Consider the following 26,270-nt stretch of genomic DNA (forward strand, 5'->3'; position numbering starts at 1 on the left):
GAGCGTTTTTGTAAGTCGTTGTGAAGGTTTTTGACGTTTCGAGCGAGGGTTTTTGAGGGTTCAAGATGACCGTCAAAAAGGTCGCGCTGGTGTGCAACTGTGTTTGTGGACAAAATTAAATTGCCTAGAAAATAAATACATTCCGTCACTCCCTCCACCCCCCTATCATTGACCCCACGGGATACTACATTTCAAGTGTGTGCCATGTTACATGTTACGATATCGCTGATCCGATCGTTGCCAGCTTGAGAGCGAACGATCTGACGTACGGCACTACGCACAGGACCACCCAGTAAACTATAAGGCTGGAGTAGGTGGAGCAGCACCTAGACCAACGCAGAGCGGGCTATAGTAGTCCCTTGACAATAAACATTAAACATTCAAACCCCTCGCCCTACGGCATACTGTTCACACTGTCAGTGTTGAGCGATGCATAGGATGAACCTTCATGACTATGGTGAATCAAAAACAAACTTACCGTTATTTCTGCAACCGAATTCAATTTCCCATTTTATTGGCATGCTCTTAGTCTATTCGAGCATTTGGGTATTTGTTCAGTACTTTTAACAATTCATTTTCTATTTCCTCGAGTTGCGCTTTTTCCTTCCGCAGCAATCGTTGGGAAAGGATTTCAATGAAGGGAGCTATACGCTGTCGCTCACTATCGCACGGATGACGACTGGAGACTTCGATATCCTCTTCCGTCGGCGAAGGATCCTCGCCTTCATCACAGGTTTTCTCCTCTGCTAATAGCTGCTCCTGCTCTTCAAGATATTCCTCTTCCTCGTCATCGGAAGGATACGGTGACCCATCGATGCTAGATAACTGTTCCTGGTCTTCATCATCATCTGCGTTGAGAATCTCGAGCGAATCCAGGAAAAATCCATCATCGCTCTTGCGTACGGTTGATGTCCGCGGAGCATTTGAATTCGATTGAGGTTCTGGTTTTGGCCGTGGAGATGATAAACGCTAAACGAGAATTTAAAATAACAACAATAAAGCTCAGTACCATGTGAAATTACACGCTGTATATAACTTACCCGTTTCTTTGCTTTCCCATGCTGAATCACATCGGTCAAGAATGTCATGGCGTCGTACGCATACCAGGATGGTTGATATATTTGATCCGATCCTGCGAAAGTAATTAAAAAATTAAAGACTCTTACAAACAATTTAATATAATAATTTAATCAAACAATTTAATCCCATACCTGTTGCATCTTCGCTTGATTGTAGAATTTTCCTCCTTAGGCGACGAAACTGTGCCCGCAGCGAATTCCACTTGTCTTTACAGTCTTCTACGTCGAGATCCATCTCATCGGCTACCAGCTGCCAGGTATCTTCCAGCCTTTTAACATTCCCATAGTCGGGGTGTGCTTTGTTCCACAGCAACGGATGGCTCTCCACAACCGCGATGAACTCCAGCGTGTTTTCATTCGAAAGAAAGTACTACAAAACGGCGAAACGGGGGCATTGAGGCCAAAAACGTAACACATGTTAACAATGCACTTACATTATTCTCAACAAACGTCGCCTCTGTTCCTTCAGGAATGTTTCCATACGTCTTTGAAAGGGGAAAAAAGGTAAATAGGATAATCACATTGCGGATACTGATTTAAATATAAAATCATCTTACCATATTCGATGCTTTCCCATAATCCATCGCTCTGTTCAGGAATGTCATGGCTTCGTATGCATACCAGGAAGGTCGGTATATCTGATCGGACCCTATTATTAAACAATAGAACATGTGCACTATCCAACAAAAGAGTATAATGCACTCCGCCATTTACCTGATCCCTCCTTGCTAGTTGATTGTAAAACCTTTCCTCTGATTCTGCGGAATTGGGCACGCATTGCAGCCCACTTTTCTTTGCAGACGTCTACATCCACGCTCATCTTTCTAGCGACCTCTTTCCATGCATCGTCAGCCTTTTTCGTGTACTTGTTGTCACGGTTTGCTCTATTCCACAGTACAGGCAAGCCCTCAATGATAGAAACAAGCTCAAGGGTGTTTTCCCGCGAAAGGGAATGCTGGGAAAAGGGGAATTGGAAACATATTTTTGCTAATATTTGACCATTTGATATTTTATGACCACTCACTGCATACTCGTCTAACGGTGGCTTCAATTTCGTGTTTGCTGTGCAGTATTGGGTGTTGTTTCCATCAACCTTTTGAAAAAGAAATACAATTCAATCAAATACAAACTCTATATGTAAATGGTGCAACATTACCGTATTTGTATCACCTTCACATTCCACTGCTTCGTTTAGGAATGCCATTGCTTCGTACGCATACCAGGATGGTTGATATATCTCGTCCGTGCCTTCAAGCCAACAATACATAATATTTGTAACGAATCTTGCCCACAAGCCACAGCCGAAACATATAACAAACCTGTTCCATTCTGGCTTGACTGTATCATTCTTCGCTTCAGCTTGCGAAACTGGGCCCGCAGACAGGTCCACTTCTCCTTGCACACCTCCACGTCAAGCTCCATCTTGGACGCTACCATGCGCCAGGCATTTTCAGTCATTTTTACATTCTTGTAATCGAGCTGCGTCTTATCCCATAGAAATGGTTCACTCTCAACGATGGCAATCAGTTCTAGGGTCCTTTCTGCGGAGAAAAAGTACTGCCGAAAGAATGGCGTTAGCAAACGACCAAAAAATTTACATCAAACAGTCGATTCATGCTTACGCTATGCTCGTCCAACGGCGTCTTTTGCGGCAAGATTGAACTGGTATAATCGATCTACAAAGATAACAAAAATAGTATTATAATTGTGTCTATTATGGTTGTTTTTAAGAGCGCTTTTACCTCCGGTTCGGGATCGTAAACCACCAGCATCTCTGCAGCCTCATCGTACTCTTCTTCGTACATGTTGCGATCTGTTAACATTCCCATGGATAGCTGGAAAAAGAAGAAGAAAATGAATGGACTACATCGAAGTCGCATCTCTATAACACTTCATACCACATACTTATTGCCCAAAGCTACTCACAACATATTTCTTTTAAATCACTTCAGCTAGGTCCGCGCTTCATCGATTCGTTTCCCGATCGGCTGTTAGTTTGTTTATGTTTTGAGGCGCGCGGACGGCATTTTTGACAGATGCTTTCTGGACGATTTGATTTGAATTCCCATAGAAAACGGTATGGGAAGACGAAATGGTGATAAATCCTATATCGCTACGAACTTATGCTTTTCTTCACTCAACCTTCGCCGATAACTAATCCAGAATAATCCATTGATGCAAAAAAACCATTGAGAAAACACTACCATTGCCAGTTGCAAGTTTTCGTGTACGCTTGTGTTTACGCCCGGCAAAACAGCTGTCAAGGTTAATACATTGTACGACAGCTGTTGCTGAAGGGCCGTCTACACGAGGACTACTCAAGATTCATATACGTTATTATTTCAATTCGACGTTAAATGTTAAAACGATGTTCGTTGCTTGTTAAATGTGAACATTACTTTTAATTAATGAAACGGTGTAAACACACAAAAAACCGAACAATACTGAAAATCCATTCAATAGGTCAATCAGTATTTGATTCTAGAAATTTAAACATTGCTTGTATTTTTAAGCAGCAGAAGTATTTATTAAGGTTTAAAAGTTTTTCTATTTCATATAAGCTTTTAAGTAATATATCCAAACATGCACCGTGCTGTAAAATATCAAAATTGGGAAAGTATAACTGATCCTACATAAACTCGCTAAAGAACCGTTGCCATTTTTGCTGACAGTTCCTTTCAAAACCATTCATTAATGGAGAATTACTACAACCAGGCCTTTGTGGCCAGTATCGATTCATTTGCTTGCCTTCATGTTCTGATAAATCAAATACTCTACGTTCTAAGCTCATTTTTCATACCACCCGGATGAGGCGCACACTTTACGTGACCAACTGCTGAACGTACTGGCTGATTAGCTGATTTTGATCCATCAATGAATGATCTGCACCAGCAGAGTTTGCAACCAATTTACCGATAGCATCCCCGCATTTCGCGAGTGTTTAGCACCTTCCTTTTTGCTCACAATTGACACCATAATTTAGAAATCAATTAATCACACACAAAAGGTAGGATTGCGTGACAGAGAGGAGAAGAGCCCTTCGTACTGTTAGCAATAGATCGAGAGCAAACCCAATCTGTCTGCTTCCTCAACCGATGATCATGCTTTGGTTGATGTTTTATTGTGACAGACACGCTCGATGGCTGATGAAAATAGTGACCGCAATAAGGGCTCAAGCTCACTGCTGCAACAAATGATTGCTGCTTGGAATATTCCCAAAAAGAGAGACCCTTTCCGGCATGTATGCATTCGAAAAAAAATCCCTTCAATATCTATTGTTCTACTACACAGTCGTGACTTTACGCCAGGGGGGTGGTGATGCTTTAAGGCGCATGCTGTTGATGAGCCTGGACCACACAGCAAAAAACTGCACGCAGACACAGACGAGCAGTACAAATTGCTTGCGCCATTAATCACAAGCCCGAAAGCGGAAGCGAAGGCAAAGCTAAAAAGGCACACACCACACATGGAAGGGAAAATCCGCCGATCCCTTTTACCACCAGCGTCAGCCTTGAATGGAGTCACAACATGGCTTGGATAGCGATCGATCGATCTCTTCCCTTCGATGACGTTTCGGCAGCAATGAAAGGGCCCCTTTCGTCATTGTCATTTGCGACGCAAAATGATTTCCAGGAAAACAAAACAAAAGCTAACAAACCCACTAAACCCAGTACTAATCACAGGAAAACAGACGTCACCTAATCCTAGTTTCTGTAGCTAATCGGACCAGCGAAATGAGAAACCGTCGCCATTCGTCACCAAAATGCACCGACGTCATGATGATAACGGTAATGATTCAGAGTGTCAAACTCCCGCCAGGACGCAGGTCTGCACAGGTAATTCACGAGTAAATAAAACCGAAAACGTAATGCACGGTTTTACTATCCCACCGTTATCTCGTGCAACGTGTTTTTGTTACCCTTCCTCGAGGAAAAAAAAGACTTTTCCCACGTAATTAATTACGCAGTACGCGACGCTTAATCCTTGCCCTTGCGTCCTTTGCCACCGACAGCGCGTGGTCATCCACATGGACAGCATCGTTCAAATTCGTTGCATGAAAAGTGCTCAACATTTTACACAGAACCACTCTCACCACCGTCCGACAACCAATGCCCTTCCCTGGAATTTCCTGGAATTTCTGTGTACCAAGCTGCATGCGATATGTGTGCTTCTGGCGCTGTGGCTGCGGCTGCTGCTGCTGCTGTCCGAATGTAGGTCAGTAGGGAATCAATTCGTAGGGCTCTCGGGATGCGCACAGGTAGTATAATCACCACCAGCCGACCCGAAGAAGAGGACGCTGTAACGAAGCTCCCCATCACACACACACACATCACACACGATAAAGAGGCAAAAAAAACTGGAACAGAACAGTAGATTTAAAAAACAAACGAGACAAAAACGACATTTTTCATTCCGCACCATCCAATGCGCGATGCGTCCCCTCTCTCTCTCTCTCACCGTGGTGCACTCGCGGACGCGCGTTATCGCGCGCCAGCCCGCTTTAAGCCCAGCTGCTCCGGTTTCCCACATTTCCCACATATCTCCCAAACTAACTAACAAAAAAAAGTTCTCCCCTTTCCACCACCCCAACTTGGGGGTTCATTTTAACTATCGTTTTCGTCTTTCCGATTCTGTTTGTATGTTGCGATCACCCATCAGGAAGGGGCAACGGGCGTGGTGTAATGCCTCCCCGAAAAAGGGCTCACACTCCAACATCTTCCCTTACCTTTACAGTGCAACGCACCTGGCAGAATCATGGTGTGCTTCGACCTATCATCGTTGGTACGTGTGTGTGTGTGTTGTTATTCGTTTTTTCTTCCTTTTTTTGCTTCTTTTTTTGGGGTGGAAGCGACGCCACATCACGGGATCAACGATGAGTTTGAAAAGATGGGGCAGTAACAAAACAAAAACACAAAAATGCACCAGACCGGGAAGCTTCCGAGCGCCCCATGATGGTCAGTGATTTATGGGACGGATGGATGAGGACCGCGCTCTCCACCGAAAAGGGCTGGGAAGCGATTTCAATTAGTGCGATACGGCGCGTGGTACAAACCTGGGGTGGGGAGGACGCAGAAGTCGAATTAGGAACGGCTTAAAGGGACGAACCCTTGCCCGTACTCTTTCATTGCATGCGAAGGGTCATTAAAACGGTGCATCTCCACAGTCCACACATGGGTCATTTGTGAGTCTTGTTTTTTGTTGAAGTCGCAAAAATAAGGATTTTAGGGCGGAAAAAACTCACATCCGAACACAAACAAGCTGTCTGTGCTGTGTGTGTGTGCTTTTGCTTTACGAGTTTGTTTTCGTGTTTCCGGGGTCTCACCGTCCCACTGCAATGGGCTAATTGCAGCTCTTCAGCCCATTTGCAATGGGAGGCTGGCTATCAATTTTCAACAGCAAAGGTACTCCTAATGCAACACGCTGGTACTGACCACACGACGACGGTTGACCACCACATCTCGGAAGGTACTCACAACAGAATCCTGATGGTTGTCATGGTTTGTTGGAGATGTCGATTCGAACCCGATAACTATGTTAAGGGCCTGTGTCTGATGCTATCTCTCTGCACTCTAATCTTGTCCCATCTTGTCCCGGCACAGCTACCGATGCGATATTTGATCCTGAAGTTAAGCTCAAGCAGAAAGCAACAAAGGAAGATTGCTGCCGTGTGTTTCGATTTGATCGTATTCTTAACGCTTTTTCGTGCGTCTGCTGAGCTACTGATGCTTGTCAGCTGGATGAAAGATGCATAAACAATTCTATGAAAAAAGAAGGTTCAATCCTAATAGCTGCTCAATAAAGGAAAGCGAAGAAAACACACACACACTTTAAATGCATTATTAACAATAACCCGGTTTGCCAGAGGTTTGTTGGCGGCTTGGTGTGATCTACAATTATCGCTCCTCAAAACCACGCACGGAAATCAACGATAAACTAAAAATGCAGGCCAATTCATACAAACTACCGTTGGAATAAATTGTCTAGTTGTCTGTATGTGTGTGTGTGCTTTTTTTGCAAACCTTTCCTTCCTTTTGGGCAATTTTCTCCGCTCCAATTTGTCCTCCGCGCCGGATAAAGGTGTCGAATAGCTAGAATCTTTCGATTCCGTTTTCAATACGGTTTTTTTTGGGTCAAACATCGTTAACACTTTTATGTATCCAGGGGTGTACAACTTTCGTGTTTCAAGAAACGGTTTATCCTTCTTAAAAATGCATTTTTTTTTGTTTAATGATTATTAAAAGGGAGAAAATGCTCTTTATAATAAAAAGTATAGTAAAGTCTAAAAAAGTATAAATTATCACCAAAGGGTTAACGACACTTTGCCATAAAATCTAAATTCTTCCCCCATTTCTATGCAGAAGGTTCGTCTCCATCGCCCAAAAACGAGACAACGGAGACAACGAACCCCAAACCGCATTTATCTTCTCCGATAACATTCGGCCGGGGATAACGATCTGCTCGATAGAAAACTGCAACGGAAGAGATCTACGCTTCCTGCGTTCGCGCCCCACTAACTTCCGGAATCGTTGTCGGCGGCTGAGTCACATCCCTCACACGCACAGCGCGCTTCCGCAACCGTCCGAGATATGCGAAGCGGAATGCGCTGGCGGAAAGAATTTCGTACAAAACATTCCAATCCCGTGTTTGCATCTTCCCGCCTTTTTTTCTTATTCTTCTTCTTCTTTGGCAAATTGTTTACAGGTGCAAACGACGTCACACATTAACACGCCCACCCGCCCCAGGGGGGGGGTGTGAGAATAAGGCGCAATTTTTGGACAATGATCACACCTTTCCCGTTCTGCTTGTGATGGTGTTGGATCTTGATCTTGAGAAAGTCATCCGGAGTAGCCGTGTATTCCGTCGCTGGGTTGTTTCCTCTGCATAATCTCCGCTTCCTTTTTTGCGCGTGGGCAAGTCACGCAGCTATGGTTTTCCCGCCAAAGATAGCACACGCACACAGGTGTTCGGAGCTGCCGCCGATTGATTTGTCATATGTTTTGTGCTATTGTTGGGTGTTGCGTTGAATAAAATAAAAAGAACAAAATAAAAAGAACATTGGCGCATGATGAGGTATCACCTACACCTGTCCGTTATCTGTGCGATGTGCTTCCCGGGGGGATTCCAAACATGTTGCTCACCTGTGGGCACTTTGTGATCGGTACCACACTCGCTCGATGAGAGCGGTATCGTTCGATTTTTGTTTGATAAAACTAATTACCTGGCGCCCTGTGCGCACAGAAGGTGGCGGTATTTCCGACCGACCGCTCAGCTGATAGCGCTGAAATTGAGTTAATTAATTCTAATAGTAGCTCCGGTTTTAGGGGTAGCCTTTATTTTTGATAGACACCATCACCAAAAGCGACGGTATCTTATTGGGGACGTATATCAGCTCACGCAACACCACGTGGCACTACTCTCCCCTTTTTCCTATTGTGCAACAACATGGACTAACGCTATGCTCCAGTCTTGCAGATGCAGAGAACTATCCCCCCTCCCCTCCTCCTCCTCGTCATCATGGTGCCATCGCATAGATAACGGGTCTGATTATGCACTCCCGGAGGGATTGGGGCGAGAGCCGCACGATGCACTGATAAGAAAGATTGCTCGTAAATACTGTTGCGCCAAGGGAGCAAAAAACCAAAAACGATTGCACGCCGACCATCGCTTGCCGATCAACCTCGCATGGGCAATGGCCCGTTTGGGAGGCACAATCTAATATTATCCACGTACCATGCCGGGTTCCCACGTGTTGCCCACGGGCGATGATTGATGCCGTCCTAAAAAATTCAATTTTACGCCGTCAAAAGCCCTTCTTCGTTTCGGTATGCGCCATCAGCAGCAATTGATTGCATAGCCCTTTTTTTCACGTGTCGTGATGGAGGCAGGAAGGAGAAATTTGTGAACCATTTCAGTGTTATTTAAATGCAAAGAGATGTTAGTTTACCTTGGCGTGGAAGGTTTTAAGCAGATTTCGAGCTCAGTGCTCTGTTAAGTCTTCGCCGCCACCGCCGGAGACACGGTAAGTCACGGGAAAAGCCCGACCAAACCGACACCGCAGAAGACGCAGTCATTGCTGCCTTCTCTCGGGTGCTAAATGATTTCGTCTCACTTTCACTCGGAAGTTCGATTTCCAGCCGGCTTGACACGGTCGGAGGGGCCATCGACAACTGCGGCGGCCTGTACCAACGGGACCTGTGCATGCGCCAAGGTAGGGGGGGGAATTAATTAGTCCTAACGAACGCACGCAACAATCTACCCAACTCGTTCACCGTTCTCACCTCACACGCCCGGCCAGTGAGTAAGCGCGCGCGCACGAGGCACGCGTCTGCACACTTGCTCGTTCGTTTCCTCCCTCCCGAACATATGACGGACGGTGACGATTCGTTTCGGGAGCAATTAAAGTACGCCAGAAGTCAAAGTCAATGGTTTCGCTCCCGCCTGCTTCCCGCTTCCCCAATCCAAGGAATGACCTCAAAAGTGTTCACCTTTAGCGGGCCCTTTTCTTTCCATTCCTTGACACCAAAGCCGGTAAGAATCCGTTGTGTGGTGGTGGTGAGATGTATGATTAATGTAAATCGTTTGTTTGATGTTTCAATCGCGGCGGAAGAGCGGTAATCCACCGATCCTTCGAAACCCGTTCGCTGCGCGGTGTCGGTGGCACTTTGTGTGGGAAAGTTTTATGAGTGTTTGGAGAGAATATCTATCATACAGGATTAACAACGTTCGAACAGAATGTATCATGTGCAATCAGCTGTAAATTCGGTGAAAGAAACAAGGATAAAGTGCCTATGAACAAGCGTATTATGGACTAATTCTGTCCTATTAAGTGAAACAGTATCGAATTACCGTCTACTTAAAATGAAGAAAATTCTTTGACTCATCCATTTATGACGCATTGGTTAAGTAGCTAATCAACAAGTTCAATGAAATCTGATCCATGTTCATACTGACAAGAGCATTTTTGAATTATTTTAACGAAATCAATGTGATTATATTTCTCGCATTGAAGTTTTTAAAAGATTTTTTCATTAATTGTTTCTTCTGTTAACATTATATTATCAATTGAAAGTGCTCAACCAATTCAGTTTGTTGTAATTCGCAACGTACTGTGTCAAATTTTTGTCACGCACTGTAAAATACCCACGAGGCAACTTCGTTGCATCTTCGGGTTTCAGGCGTTCGCGTTATGCTCAAATGCAGGGTTGCTGGTACAATACGGTGAAATAGGAAAATTTGAGAAATTACCTTAAATTACCTTTAAGAAACCATTATACTGCCAGTTGATGATTTTTGTTTTAATTCTTCTAAGCTATAGTTCCCCATAGAAAAAGAATAAGTCGTAAATCAAGCGGTCTTTTGATCCTTGGAGGGATAAATAACATTGATATATGAAATGAAATGTAAAGAGCCAGAACTAATATCTACTAAATGGCTAGAAGTATAAGAGAAATAATAATACTTCAAACATTTGAACATTCAAATACAAGGAATATGAATTTTATATTTCATAAAGTCAAATGTAGATTAAATACAATATAAGCATTTAACAAAAAAAGATGTAAATACGCACACTATTTTGGAATGTTACTAAATTTGCGAAACGCCACCCCTGTAATGGCCAATCGCGCCAAGGGCTCGTTCGTGCGTTCGTACCAAACAGATTTTCCCAGCTCGTGCGCTCCGAGCCCTCCGACACCGCTGCTAGTTCAAATCGACTATTCCGACGGTGCGGTTCGTTCGCGCGGTCGCTCTCGACCCAGAAAAAGAAACATACATTCACACGTTCGCAACATTCGCGATCACGCTCGAACAAACCTAAGAGAGATCGAGGGGAGGAAAATCTCGTGAAAATTAGAGAAACCAAAACAAATCTGCATCATTTTGCCTCCGCGCAACTCGCAACTGCAACCAAAGAGGCATTTGGAAGTGTATTGATTGATTCGAGTAAAAAAAAAGCAAACAAACAAACAAACAAAAATCGACATTTCGAACCGATTCGAAAATTGAAACGAAACGAAACGCTACCGCTAAACCAAAACGCGTGCCCCGAAGTGAACAGTTTTCAACAGTGGCTAAATAAGGTACGAGTGAGCAGTGGTGAGAGCAGTTGGAGGAGGTTCATAGCAAGAAGCAAGTGTTCAATGTTTTTCTCACAGCATAAATACCGGTGATCGCCGGTGCATTTCCGCGACAGCACCACCGCAACTGTTCTTGCGGTGTTTTGATGAAACCGTTCGCTCTCGCTCAAACTGTGGCGTAAGCTGTGTAGCGTTTTTCACAGCAGCAAGGCGTTCTTCTTCGCAAAAAACGGCAATTGTGTTGTGAGTGATTGGGGCGATTGGAAGAAGTGTTTGTTATTGGGTTGGTTATGCTTTAAACGCTTCACAAATGCGAAGATCGTGAAACTTGATGCAAGTGCCGGCAAGTGCAAGTGGATCGAAGGGAAGAGAGAATAGGATACCTCACTTCCAGTGTGTGTGTGTGCAGCTAGTGAGTGATGTATTGCATCGAGAGAGAGAGAAAAAAAGGCCACAGTGCATCAGATGACCAGACGAACGAGTCAAGCAGGATGTGAATCGCGACAGCGACGACAGAAGAAAAAAACGATCGTTTAAAACAAGACACCAACATTCTTTCCTTTTGTTTTTTGGCCTCTGATCCCCTCGGCATGGCGAGGAGGATGCTTATACAGTGTTGTGATCATTGCCAAAAACAAAATTGAAAAAAACCAAGAATTGAGCTTATTGAAAACTGCCTCGCTTGAGACTGGCTATCAAAATCAAGATCGTTATCGGGTTGCGCGCGTTGTGTTGCACACGTTTGGCCCGAAAAAATCGTCTCCTTTCATGCTTTTGTAGCGCTGCAGATTCCTTTGCCGCTTCACGCCAACTAAACGAACACAGCAAGAATGCAGAACGATTGGGGCAGCCGGTTTAGAGGTCCTTTTCAACAACAGCACCAAAAGAAGCCGTTGATCGTTTGGTCCAAGCCGTCAAGTGAAAATTAGCAGCAAATTGGCGGTTGTTTGCTTGCACTCGTTAAAACAAGCGCCCTTAAGGGTTTGGCTTTTCTCTCTTCCGCCCCCAGGAGAGAACACGCCCGTCGCACATCGCACCGTTTTTTTTTTATGGGACGCTGGCGTCCTCCCTGCAGTTGCGAGGAGACGCCCTGACCAATATAGCCGGCAGGGATTATTTGAAGGTACAGGCAGCACACGGACGACTCTCTCCGTATGTCTCTCTCCCGTTGGTCTCTTGGTTGGTTATAGAGCAACAACAATTTGCATAACACAATTCCCATGCTCCTTCTCCTGCCGCATCCTCAGTGCACGGTGGTGAAGGTGTTTGAAAACAGAACCCAGAACACAGACCTCCCCCTCGCGCGCACACTCACACAGAAAATGCCTCCCATTTGAAAGTATAATTGTAATCAGTGTACGACTCTCACTACCGTTTTATAGGCGACCTGGGCCTCCCCCAATCCCCACCTTGGGTGTTTGCACTTACTTTGACCGCATTTGGACCGCGGCTGGGTGTATGTGACACAACCGCCCGCACGGTACATACACACGTTGGTGGCCACCTACTGCTCTGCTAACCGTGTGCGTGTTTGGCGTGCTCGGCCTGTCTCGGGCCTGTCCACATAAAAACCCGATCGCCACCTAAAACGCCGGGTGAAAACGCGTGGGGTCAAACTGGGTGACTTTTGTCGCACGACACTGCTGGCTTCCACGCCACATTCTAAGCCGCTTCGATGCGACTACATGGTAGAATTGGCTGGTGGACAGTCGATAGCGTGCTCGGATGACTCAACAACATCTCAAATGTTTTTGTTTTCTTTCTCATTAATCTGCAGCATTTGACCTTTTCGCAAGTGTTTCGCAAGTGATCTCCGCTCTCCCCCAAGCTACAGACACACGCGAGTGATCACGTTGCACAGTGCGAGTGTTTAGTGAGCGAGTGTAGAAAAGTGTCGTGTACAGAAAAAAAGCAATGCACAATAATCGCATCCCACGATGATGATGATGATGATGCATGCCAGCAGTTGTAGCAGTAGTGATAGCGACTCCACTCTAATATCCAACAGTCACCGGCGCCATCTCGATCCTGACGAACGCTGCGAGATGCGTTCGACCGACGAACCCTGCCGCACCACCGCGCTAAGCTTCCGACGGACACTACACACACCGGTAGCGCGGGGCAAAAAACACACGTACAGTTACCCACACCACCATCACTACACTGCTCTTACTCCGCCTCCCCATCGGGAGGTCGTACCGGGCGGTGTGCGGTGCCGGGTGGTGCCGAGTGTGGTCAGCTTCCTGTCCAAGTTCCTGTTGTTCCTAGTTATCTGTGATAGTCAGACAGTATCCCGTGCTGCATTTCGGACTTCCGTCGCCGCTGCCGCCACCATCGGCCACCCGGACGTCTACACCGACAGTATTATTAACAGTGGAGGCAGTGAAGATGATGGTGGTGGTGGTGTTGGTGGCGATGTGGAAGTTCAGCCCAGTTCCGGCGCGGCCATCAACCACACCAAGCTGCAGGAGATCGTGCTGGAAGGACTCGGCCTGAGCGCGCTGCCCGACGTTCGCCTGGTAAGTGTCGCGCGGGTTTTGCCTAATTAATCGTATCCGGTGTCTGAACCTCCCTCGCGCCCTTCGGTTCCTTGTGGGACTTTTGGAGTGACGCAAAAAGACAGACACGATCATGCCCTTGTGGTATTTGGCTTTAGTACGAAAATAGGCCCACAAGCGGGGAAATGTTTGGAAGGAATAAGTTTAAAATTAGGAAAGCAGTTTGAGCGGGCACTTCAAGTTATTGCTGCACTCTGTCCCTTTACGATCCATTAACATGTGTGAGTGCGTGTGATTGAAGAAACAAAAAATCAATCTAAACTACGCTCTGTTTCAATGCGACCAGTGCGCACATAGCCTTACCTGCTGCACTAGGTTGTAGTTTTAGTTGATGAGCTATAAACATTTTCAATTAACGGTGTTACAAAGCCGCGCCCCGCTCCTTCACTCGGTGAAAGTGAAAACTGGTCCCACACAAAGCTCGTCTTACTCTCCTCACTGTGTGGTGTGCACTAGTGGTGGGAAATTCCTGAGTAAACCTGGAGGAACGGCACAGCCATTTGGAGACATCAGGTTCAAAACAATTCCGTTCTTCAGTTCAGCAAAAGTTCTCGCAATGAAATGACGAGAATCGATCATGTCCGGTCTTGCACGAACCGGCGCATGTATCATATAGACTGTCAGGCCGCCCTGTCCTCGACTACATTATTAACCAACTTAAACGTGTTGGAGCAGTTCCACATCTTTTATATAATGAACGGGTTCAATCCACTCCTTTTTTTCGGAACTCTTCCCATCACTAGCGTGCAGACAGGCTGGATTTCACCATTGCATTCACACACCACACTGGTTGAAACCGTTTCAGGCTGTCAATCATCGTCATCCTGCTCGTCACCAGGCTAATAATCAGCATCCCACCTCCCCTCCTCTGTCAGCAACGCCACTAATGTGCCAATAATCACCGTTCCACAAACCACCTCAATGAGGTGTACCCGCGTGTACGTGTGTTGATGTGCGTATCTAGTGTGCACGAGATGAGAGAAAGAGAGTAGTCGACACTAAGCGCAACACACAAACACACAGCATCCCTTCCCGGAATGCTGGCAGTACATCATAAATCTAGAACTCGGCCATATCCCCCGAAGGCAAGGACAACACCACCATCACCAGCAAACCCCTTTCCGCTTTCCCCTTTTTCCCTGCGGTTATGTGCCGGCATTTCCGTCACCCTCCCCTGTGCTTTCGTCCTTGCGCATACGGATGATTCGCGGGAAGCAAATAGCAAAACCCGAAGGTCAAAAGCACGAAAGGGGAAACGACGAGAGACAGGGCAGGGCGGTAAGGAAAAATGCAAAAATCAATCCCCAGCACTTGTGTGCCATGGCTGGAAAGGCTGCTGGTGCGATTGTCGACCCAGGACGCAAAACTCGTTGCTCTCGTTGTTGCTCTTGAACTTGAACGGGAAACTTTGTCCTCCGGCCAAATACACTTTCTCTCAGTTCGCGAGCAACCAGCCACATACAGACACACACACAGCTTGCTAGGATGGTGGTGTTACTGTAATAAAACTTTTCCCACTCTTTGTCCCTCCTCTCGTTTTGTGCCAGCGACATCCGGTGCATCCACCGCGCGCGCGTATGTGTATGTGTGTGAAATTCCTTTGCCACCAAATTTCAATCCCATTCTTGTTTCCAACTTCAAGCTCTAACGCTGTGTAATACGAACTTCTGTGGACTTTCTTCCAATTTCCAAAAAATGGAAAGAAAGTGCTAGCAAACCCCATAACCATAAACTAGGCGGGCCGAGGCACACACATCCACAAAGCGAAAGAATTGCCGGCAGCAGACTTTTGGCTCGTTCCGGCCCCGCCAACACCACAGCGGGGTGTCAAATTTGAGCGAGGGAAGTGAAGGGTGTAGCAAGAGAAAAGCAAAAAACGAACTTCCCAAAAACAAAATTGTACCACAATCCCACAAAACCAAGCGAGAATTGCGTCCATTTTTCATCGAGTGCAGTGTGCAGTAGTGCACGGTTGCATTGCTCCTCTCTACACTGTCGATGCTGGGATGCTACTGCTAGAGCCGGTCGAGCACCAATACAAAATCGAACCAAATCAGGTCAAACGGGCAAACGACCAAAATTCGAAACTCGATTACAATGCTTCCGGGAAAATACAAACGATGAGGAATAGTAGAGGGTGTACAAGGAAAAATCTTGTGGTTGAAAAGAGAACGTTCTAGAGGATGCAGTGTGGTTTCCACAAATGTGGGGTGTAGTGTTATTTTCAATGTATTTTTCTATGGTACACGTTTTTTATGATGAAAAATTGATTTCAATGTTGAAAACTATTCAGATAAAACTCAAACGAGATTTTGGTACACGTCCGGTCTTGTGCTAGATAACACGCATAATCATTTGACCACAGAGCAGTTCCAATGAAGCTGCGTTAAAGTTGCTATTGTTTCAACACGACTCCATGATACAAAATAGATTTTTTACGATAAAATGATACTACAGTTAGAGTCCTGAAATGAAAAATTATTAATTTTAACCAGTAAAAACTAAAATCTCTTTCTCACTAAAAACCCCTGCAGGCATGCTTCTGAATCGCTCCACGCCTCGGAAAAAGCATTGCTCGTAATAGAGATGCAATAGAAAAGAAATTGGGTAAAACGCCTATCCTCCTCTCTTCGATAGCATAGAATGGAAAATGTCGATAATGATTTGTTTAGATAATGTTCTCAATCCTCCCCCCCAGCAACAATCGATCGAACCAGACCGCGCTCTGAGCTCGCGCGGACGTTCAGAACCCGTCCGACCGTGTGAATGGTGAATGGTGATCGTCGCAATCATGACAACATTCGAGATTGTGTTAATTTTGCTTCCATTATAGGAGTCAAATTAAATGAAGAGAATAAAAAAACACACACATACACAGACGACAAATCGAGACGCTGCTCGCAAAAGTGCGCCCAGAATCGATTGGCCGCCCCGGCCCCCCGGAGGCTGGACTGGGTTCACGCGCCAGGGATTCGCACACACTCTGTGCGGCAAATGACGGTGTCCCTCCCCACCGTGTGCATGACACTACGAAAATAGAACTCCGGTGCGATTAATTTTAAATGAGCCTCGTCGCGAAATCTCGTGCCCCGCACTCGTTGCGACTTCCCGCGGGGCGAGGGGGGGGGAGGCGGTACGTGCGATGGACGTGAGCATAATTCTCGGCAATTTAGCCGATAGCGCGAGCGACCGAGCGCACACGGTTTTGGATGAATGGAGGATGAGTTTTCCCGTCTCCCTTCAGTTCAGCCCTTAAAGAAACTTTTGTGAATTTTTCTTCCCTTCCACTTTTGCTTGCCGGCTTTTTTAGCGGCGGTCCAAAAACTCGCGCAAAACATGGGATTCAATATTCTAATTTCATCCATGAATGTACACACCTCTCCTGCGTTGCCTGCCTGGCTGCCTGCCTGCGTCTGAGAAGAGCAAACATCTGGGCTGACTAATAAGCATCGGATTGGCAGGGAAGGAGGTTGGGGATCCTTGTGGGAGAATCCTTTCCGTTTTCGGTCGACTGTAAAAGAGGGCCCCAGGCAGGCAGCGGCGACGGCAGCCAAGATGTCAGACGCAATGAGCGATTTTTATTAGATTTGCGATGTTGTAATCGGTCCCAAAAAAGCGCCCGAGACCCGCTGTTTTCCCATCATCTCTGTTGGTTTACTCTCTCGGGCACCGTCGTCTCTCTTGGGCACCTTCTTCCAGCTGATCCAGCAGTGGATCGTCGGCTCCATTTTTACCCTTCCTTTCATAAACAGCTGGCAGCTGGGTTGCCTTTTTTTGTGTTACAAAATTTTCCCAGCATCCGGCACACAACTTTGCAGCCAGCGGTGGTGGGACCCCCTTTTTCGGAAACGGCTGGAAGGGGAGAGCACAACAGAAGGAATAAGTGGAGTGGTTTGGCATCTTCCAAGAGCCAGATTTAAATTGGCTGGCAGTGGAAAATTTGTTATCCATCTATATGGCTCCAAAGGAAGAGTGCAGAAAAAAAGAAACCGAAGATCGAAGCATATTAAAAAACCGGCAAGCGGATTTAAGCATGAATGCTCGGTACGGTATGAGCACGCAAAAGCATAAAATCCAAAACACACACACACAGTTCTTGGCAAAAAGGGATTTCTTTTATCCGTAAGAAAAACCTCAAGATGCACACAGCACCGTTGGTCCTCGGGAAGAGGTGGAACAAGTTTGGTCGCCGATAAGCAGCTTCCCATGCTGCGAGAGCCAGATAAGTCGCAGGCAGGAAAAACTGCATGAGCATGCAGCTTACTTTATCGATCTTGCTGTGTGTGTGTTTTGCTCCCAAAGTACACCGGTATGTAGCCGTTGCTGCCCTCCTGCTGACGGCCTTCCTCTTCACGAACCGATTATTTCGAACACGGTGTGTTTGCAAATCATGTACGTCTCCCTTCGCTAAGTTCCTTTCCCCATATTGCGTCGGGTTGGGCGATGCTGCGCTTATGCAAATGTACCAGCAACGACGATGTTGTCGTCTGACGAAGGTGAAGAAAATGTCAACAACAAAAAAATACCACCAAAACAAACCGTCCCAGTTGGAAACGGACGGAGGGGTGAGTGAGTCGGCATCGGAAGGAATCGCAGCGTTTTCGAAATTGATTTGCTAGCACATTAATTTAATTCTTCGCATCCGGCATATAGCGCCGTCCCGCCAAAATGGGGGACATGATAAAGACTCGCAGCTCATTTCTTATCCCGTGGCGGTGGTCATTTGTTTGTGGGAGCGTAAAAAGAAGCTCCAAAACCGGCTGCATGCATTCATAAATTCTATTAATATGTAGATGCAGCTGATTGTGTGTTCGTTTTGGGTTGTTTTTGGGAGGCGACCGGTGGCGATATTAATTTTGTCACACTTATGAATGGCGATAATAAGCTCAAGAAATGTATGATGATGTGTGCGACGCCTGTGTGTGCGGGGGGGATTACATCCTGATTAGGGTTGGAGATACATCATTCTCAAGGATCCTCTGCCCTGGTTGGTTTATAGGCCCCATGTGGACTAAAAACTGTGATGAAAGCGCGTTTCAAGAAATGTGCGACTTTATCCAAGCAGCAGTTCAGTATGTGTTTACACGTTTTTCAACATATTTCGATTTCTTCTCTTATAGCTTTAACAGAAATTTTATCACCCACAACAACACATCAAAAATCATGTTTTCTCTGTGGATGGTTCCTCAAATTGTCATTCTCACAATACTCCCAGAGAATAATAAGGTTTTTATTAATGAAGGACTAAAACGTCCCAAATGAGATTTGATCTCCCAACTTTTGATGTGACAAGCCGTCCATTTAGTAACGGCTCTATAAGACCTCAACCGCAGGCTGTGCGCAGGATGTTAATAAGAGATCATCTTTTATGATTGATCTACGTTGATCCATTTTAATTCACATTTTTATTCATCTTAATCCTTAAATCCAGTAAATTTTAAATTACCTCCAAAGCAGTCTCACTTACGCATCAACCCGACTGCATTGCCATGCACGTATGGAATGCAATCATCGATCGAACAACCTCAAAGTGCATACTGAAGATGTGATTTTGATAACCGCAGCAAACCATCACTTCCTCACCGTCCGTAATGTCCTTTCGCTTTCCCCGCTGTCTAGCAGTTCAGATTTCACTCTCCAAAGCATTATTCAATTATCCAACCAATCCCAGTTACTACATCCTTTCGCTTCTCCCACACGCTATACCCGCTCAAGCACTCTTGCGCTGAAGAAACTTTCTGAGAGGAGAGAACGAAGATGAAGAATAAAAAAAGCGTACCATTCCCCAAGTACAGCAGTGACCTACTAACACCGGAGTAACTGGAAGTATGTTTGATTTAATTATAATTAGAATTAGAACCCGCCTCCGCCTCGGTCACCGCAAAACCTCCGGGCGTGTAAACCGCTAGATTGCGGCAGCGCTCCATTAGCAAAATCTGTCCCCAGGGAGTGGGAGAACAGGACGACACGCAACCTGCCAGAACCTGCTGGCTTGTGTTTGTGTGTGTGTGTGTGTGTGTGTGTGTGTGTGTGTGTGTGTATGTGTGTGCGCTTACGTGCATAATTAAAATTGAATTTGATGCAGCTCGTTCTCCTTCTCTCTGTGCTACTGCTGCTTGTTGCAGATGCTGCAGTTTCTAATGCACACTCTACATTAGCAATGCCGATAGTTTCGCTTTTGTCTTTGCTTTTCCAGACCTTTGCCGAAGGAACCAGAAACCTAATCAAAGGCAAAGCCAAATCGACCGGCAAGTATTACGCAACGGAATGGACGACCGCATGGGCAACAGGTTCGCAGCTTGAAGCGCTTACTCGGTAATTAATCCGTTTTTTTGCGCGAAAGAAAGTGTTCACCAAGACAATTCGCTGCTCCACAACAAAGTGCACCACAAATACACACAGCTTGTGGGGCGTTCTGGAGCCTCTCGTGCCTTGTAAGCTTGCGATTTTACATCCTTATTATGCTGGCCGCGTACGCGTGCCGTTTTGCGATCTTCGCGTCATTCGGCCAACTACTGCGCGGCATGGTGGCCGTGTACCTATCGAGAACTTTTCCCACTAGACCCGCACCGCACACGGCTTCGGAAACAATTCGAACCCTTGCCTCAATTTACATAATTGAACCCCCGGTCCAGCTCGCGAGCGTCCCGCTTCGTTTGGCTGCCCCGACCGAACATATGCAGTTAGTTGTCGCCATTCGGTGTGCAGTGTGCGGTGCAAGTGGTACACAAATCGCATTCGCCGCCGTTGTCGTCGTCTTCGCTCGCTGCATCACCGACGCGCCGCGTCTCCGCGGTCACTTGTGGACGAGTGATTTATCGCGCAAAGGGGTTCATCCGTGCCCCGCACTACTGCTAACCTGCTTCGTTTTAATTATCCTCCGCCCGGTCGGTGGGGGCACGGCATCGAGAGCACGCGGACCCGCGATGGAACCTGGGGACGACGTAATATCGACAAATTGTCCACATTGCCGCCCTCTCATCGTCCCGACCCGGCCCCGACGGAGACGTGATCGTTCGATCGTTGGCTTTCATTGCGCATCACCATCATCATCATCATCATCGATTGCAGATTGTAGGCGCTACGACGCCTAACGTACGAAGGAACGCGCAGAAGCTTCGGCCAACTCCTTGCTGAGCCGTCGTGATTTGAGCTGCGCAGACTGGTTAGTCTGCTCCATAAAGTGCCGCACTTGTCCACACCAGTCTGGGAACATTTGACATTGATGGGCATGTTAAAGTGTCGTTTTGGGAGGCTTGATGAAGAGCCTATAGTGTTTAAAGCACTGTTGTTTGACTTGAGTAAGGTTGAGTTTAATTTTCGACTTATTCGAGCAGTAATACAAACAAACAAGTCTTCGAGCAGTTTATAGCAAACCACCTTACTCATCCACTATCAAAGTCTCATTCACAATATGCCCTATTTGTTTACTGAGTTCAAAATAAGGTTGGTCAAACGTTAACTCTCCAAAAACAAAACCTTCTAGATGAACTTCGCCTGGCCCTGTGTTCGTTGTGCGGTTTGAAAAGCAAAAATCATCTGCCATAACTACTAATAAAGCATTCATACTAAACGTCGGATGATTATGTGCTTCCCGCTCAGCAACACTCAGAACGCGAGACACGCAACCATCACCACCGCCGCCGCCACTGTCTTCCATCATATGTAACAACGAACGGCGCTGTACCCAAACACGCCACCAGCACGACCGCATGCACACCCGTCAACATCACGGGCAGCAAGAAAGTGATCAATTTTGCTAGTGCAATCTGACCTGACCGACCGAGGGCCTCTCGTAAAGCCTCGCGTAGCGATGGTACGAGCCCCATAAGAGTCTGCCATAAATTCCCCGGCCATTACTCGCGCCCCGTCCGGAGCGTCACTAATAAAGATAAACGGAGGTTCACCGCACAGGTATTTCCTCTAGTTTCGGTTCCACACCTACTTGAGATGATCCGACCCATCACGCCAGTAGGGCATACACCGTGTGTGCTGACCGTGTAAAATTGATTAACAACCAATACCAATTATCGGCCTATCAGCTCAGTTCATAATAAACATTCCGGTGCTGCCTCTTTCGCTGTGCGGCTTTGTGCCGATAATCTCGATCAAACCTCCAATAAAGTTGAGTTTCCTTCGAAGGCTATTAAAAACAAAATCTGAAACTCCGAGAGTCCGAGATTGTGGTTTTATTTTTTAACGGCCTGTCGGTCGCAAATTTGCAAAATTGATAGCATGGAGTTTTGGCGACGAAAAGTCGACTTGATAGCCAAAAAAACACACAAATTCCCAACCCACGCCACGGTGATACAGGGAAGGAAAAGCAGTTAAACTAGTTCCAAACCACAACGATTGAGCCGCGTCTTTTTGGTTTTGCCTTCCCAATAATCGTTTCAACTTTATTGACATTGCACAATTGCTCGAATCGAGTTCGGGACTAAAAAATGACGCGTTTAATCGATCCGACCACTCAACCTGGGGATGTGCTCGATTTGATAAGAAGCAAAGATGAGTTCTTCCACACTCATGCATTCCACAGTGACTGTAAATCAGGATAAGTGGAATTAGTTTCACTTTCCAGTGGAAAAGCTTTCCATCCCGAAAGTAAGATTGTTGCCGTTTTGACGCAACTCGCAACACTCCCGCACCATTTTACTGCAACGCAAGCAACAGAAAAGCCGATTGATTGTAAATGTCTTCATTATGATCCTCGCGCTTAATGGTCGTGTGTCCACACAAGGTCTCGCCGCAGGTTTCTGTTGGTCGTTCGTCGCTTGCGATCAACGTCGTCGTAGTCGTCGTCATTGCATCGACACGTCACGTGAGCAGCCACGATAAGAAACGGGACCAGTTTCGGAGGCCAGCTCTCGCAAGCTCCAACTCCACACCACACCACGTCACTTCTTCTCAACCGTGGATGTAGTACAATCACACCGACACGCACTCACTTTGCCGGATGTTGTCGGAAGGCAACGCCACAACAGGTGAGTCTCACGATCGCATCGGAGGCCGGGCGCTCACGACAACAACAACAACAACAACGCTCCAACGAACGTGGAGCCACACGCACCGATCAGCAAACAATGCAAAAACTCGATGCTTATCTACCCTCGATCATCACGCGAACTTATTACGCACGCACACTATGCTTCATCGATGCCATGGAGGAGAGTTCGGGAGAACCTAATTAAACATGACTGAACATGATATAGCATTGTGCGTTCGACGTGTGGCTCTGTATGCGTGTGGTTAGAGAAGCAGAATAGCAGCTCAGACTCATTTTCAAATAGCAGCTTCCTTCCACAGTTGTTTTTTTTTCCCGTGGCGCGCCATAATTGGACGACACTTAGCAGTGTGACCTCTGCGTCTGCTGTTTGTTAAGTTTTGCAACCTGCAGAGATTTTAAGAAACTTCCCCACACATAAATGCAGCCCCGGCTGCAAGCTTTGACGCACGAGCAGAGATTCCCAATTCGCAATGCACGAAACGGCAAGCGAACGGATCGGAATGGATTATGATGGTAGAGAGACATGGCCTACAACAGGCCGGGGCTACGCAAGCAGCTCGAGATGAATATGGAAGACTACTACCATAAAAATCGACCATTAGCTAAACAGGTTTACGTTTTTTTTATTTCGTTTCTGCCCTCCCGCTTCGACGTTGACACTGATAAAAGCGCACCACCACCACCACCTGCCGTCGGAGACCACGCGTTGCGTCCGACGCCATTTTTTAATGCGTTTGTTTTAATGGTGGAACTTTTGTTGCTGTTGTGTTTCTCCTGTTTTGCACCTTTCGATGAGGCTCTTGCTGCGGGCTAAGAGTCTCTCTGTGGAGATGCAACAACGTGTCCCCTGAGGTGACGTGGATGGGTTCCTCATCACTTGCTGCGCGCAACGTTGACAGCAGGATGTTAACAGCTACGCCAGCCGGCGCAAGACATGTGCGAATTCCTCACTCACCCTCACCCTAAAGGAAATAAAGCAAGGTCCCGTGTATTTATGGTGCGTGCTTTTAACACACCCCCGAGAGGATCAAGTTCGCTAGCTCTTAGACCTTGGATCTATGATCCCGATGATCCTCTCTTGAACCTTCGCACTGTCCAAGTGAAAAGAGAAAGAACGCACCCACTTCCCGGAGTGCTATCCGTACAATGTTCCATTCCTTCTCATTTACACTGATTTATGCGGAGGGCTGTGTGAGGATCAAGCGGTGCCGAAAATTTGCAAATGATTGATCACCCGATCCTTTCTGCAAAAGGCGCACAAGACCACCCGCCGTACCTGTCAAGAAGCTTGTCACGGCGATGACTGCTTTAGTGCTTTATGAGGGTTTGCGTCTTAGCAATCGTATTGCTTCTTCGCATTGATTACACTTCCCCAAAGAACTCTGTATTCGAAGGTCACAGCACACTGCTTACCTCGGCCCGGACTGATGCAGCTCATCGATAATGATGATCATTTGGACTGGAACTCCTCCTCTGGACAATAACGTATCACACTCATCTGTCTCTTCTTGCTGCCTTGTGTCGAGCAATTCATAGAACGATAAAAAAAGACACGATCTTCTCCTCTCCCCGTCGTATAACCAGCTGATATGACAGATCCAGCAAAACATGAGTTTTTCATCGCCCCTGTTACAAATAACCCGCGATCACAACGCGAATGAAACGCAAACAACTGAACAACGCTAATTTTAAAAATATAATCACACCCTTTCAGCTTAATGATGATGACTAAAGATTGCTAATAGGCGAACGTTCATCTGGTTTTTCACCACCCAAGTCGACGGCGGTGTGTTGTCAAACGCGGCCGAGAAGGAAAACACAACTCCCACTCGGCCAGGAGGACCAATGAGGAGGGAGGCGACCGACCAATTGAATACCGAATTCCATCGCGTTCACCAATTAATTTGCTATACACTTTTTTGCTCGCTCGTTTTGTGGGTGACATTTGTGTTTTTGCGATGTTTTTCCTGCTTTCTTATTACGTACTATTCCATGTAGGAATGTTATTTTCATTTGCATCGATACAGCCTCACACACACACATATACACTCACAGGCACTTTCATGGTGAGATTTCAACTTTATGAAGAAGCAAAAAAATGGATATAAAACCGGTACCGGCAGCCAATTTGGATCCACTTTGGTCGAAACGTCCTTGCCCCGATGCGAAGAATGCCATCGAAACGGCAACCCCCGACGTCTCCTACCGTTCGCCTTCGTTGGCGTTGCTATTTTTGGGTCGAATTTTCCATTCTTGCCACCCTCCAATCTCACCATCCCACCACCTCCACGTGGCCGTACATGCTCCCTCCACGCACACAAACACACCATTCCTTCAAGTTCCATTTTTATCCCTTCCCAGCCCAGTCTCTGCACCGTTTGATAGAAAGGCCTTTCCTGCGCCTGTCAAAACAACACTGTCACGGTGATTTGTTGGTGAAAAAAGGCGCGATCAAGACGCACAATCATTTCGCAAAAAGAAAGGAAACTATCCGACGCCGGACCGGAGAGCGTTGGAACAATTTATGGTATAAAAAGCGAGCGGAGATGAATCCACGACAACAACAACAACAAACCGCTCACAAGCCGTGGAATGTCTGGAATTTGTGCACGAAAAACACGACGCACACGCTGCCCTGGTCGGTGGCGCCTGTCGAATGTCGCGAGGAATTCGCGACATCAACAACGACATCACTCAGCTAGGTAATGCACACTTGGAGTTGCTATCGTCCGAGGTCTTCTGCCGTGTGCCAGATCGTAAAGATTCTTGATAGATGATCGGCGACCATATCCTGACGCGCTCGATGACGCTGGAATGAAAAACGCCAACTCATCGCCACGAGAATACACATCCCGGGGGATAAACTATATTTGTGTTGCCTTTTTTGTGTTGCATGGATTTCTTGGACTTTTTTTCCGTTTTACGGCCATGTGCACCTTCCAGCGAACAATTTAGTTCATCCGAACATCAGTAAAGAAACAGGTATTGACCGGCGTGTGTGTGTAATGGAAGGCCACAATTTACGACCCATAAGGTCCCGGTGGAAGAGTCAGTACCCCCGGACACGGGTAGCTCCAACCGGAACTCGGAGCTGGTGCTCGCTACAAAGTTTCGTCCAGAAATTCACGGTCAAGTCGGTGTACGGAGTGTAGGTATAGGTGGCCGTGAAACAAGAATCGAAGCCACGATTGTGGATATAGCTTCGATCGATTTTTATGATCACCCGGTCCATTAGAGAGGGGGGACATATGACTTATGGATGTTTTAGGTCTTGTCCAAAACACGTGGATCCTCTTCTACCGTACGATAGGTCAGGTGATTCCCGTGTGCACCTACAAGGCGGAATGTAGTGGATAGCTTTGTGTGTGTGTGTTGAAATATATTTTATATTTTATATCTTTTTTCGACCAGATTTATCACAAAAAAGCCATGTAGCTATGTAGCAAAATGGTGAAACACGTAGGTCATAAACATGTTTTCAAAATATTGTATCGCACATGCTCATGATGGTCCCCACGGAGCATAAAACTGAAAAGGTCCGCACACC

At 46.4% G+C, this 26,270-nt stretch overlaps 2 protein-coding genes across 7 annotated transcripts in view; one reads left to right on the top strand and one right to left on the bottom strand.

Annotated features, from left to right (window-relative positions):
• Positions 1-486: 486 nt before the first annotated feature.
• Positions 487-26,270, bottom strand: part of LOC120904700 — a 41,347-nt gene continuing 15,563 nt past the window's right edge. Inside the window, exons 1-12 of one of the 4 annotated variants that reach the window (XM_040314925.1) lie at positions 3,006-3,312; positions 2,822-2,914; positions 2,702-2,755; positions 2,399-2,636; positions 2,236-2,327; positions 2,104-2,172; positions 1,794-2,034; positions 1,637-1,728; positions 1,514-1,564; positions 1,212-1,449; positions 1,041-1,132; positions 487-969 (exon numbers count right to left, since the gene is read on the bottom strand). In XM_040314925.1, coding sequence (XP_040170859.1) covers positions 526-969; positions 1,041-1,132; positions 1,212-1,449; positions 1,514-1,564; positions 1,637-1,728; positions 1,794-2,034; positions 2,104-2,172; positions 2,236-2,327; positions 2,399-2,636; positions 2,702-2,755; positions 2,822-2,908 — 1,698 coding nt within the window. In that variant the 5' untranslated portion in view covers positions 2,909-2,914; positions 3,006-3,312 and the 3' untranslated portion in view covers positions 487-525. Of the gene's footprint in view, positions 970-1,040; positions 1,133-1,211; positions 1,450-1,513; positions 1,565-1,636; positions 1,729-1,793; positions 2,035-2,103; positions 2,173-2,235; positions 2,328-2,398; positions 2,637-2,701; positions 2,756-2,821; positions 2,915-2,977; positions 3,313-26,270 lie in introns of those variants that run through there. The other 3 variants (XM_040314924.1, XM_040314926.1, XM_040314923.1) reach the window with 3 other exon arrangements.
• Positions 10,674-26,270, top strand: part of LOC120904699 — a 34,942-nt gene continuing 19,345 nt past the window's right edge. The window contains exons 1-2 of one of the 3 annotated variants that reach the window (XM_040314921.1): positions 10,674-11,401; positions 12,936-13,677. In XM_040314921.1, coding sequence (XP_040170855.1) covers positions 13,096-13,677 — 582 coding nt within the window. In that variant the 5' untranslated portion in view covers positions 10,674-11,401; positions 12,936-13,095. The remainder of the gene's footprint in view (positions 11,402-12,935; positions 13,678-26,270) is intronic. The other 2 variants (XM_040314920.1, XM_040314922.1) reach the window with 2 other exon arrangements.

The sequence above is a fragment of the Anopheles arabiensis genome, chromosome 3, assembly GCF_016920715.1.
Source record: "Anopheles arabiensis isolate DONGOLA chromosome 3, AaraD3, whole genome shotgun sequence".
Lineage (NCBI taxonomy): Eukaryota > Metazoa > Arthropoda > Insecta > Diptera > Culicidae > Anopheles > Anopheles arabiensis.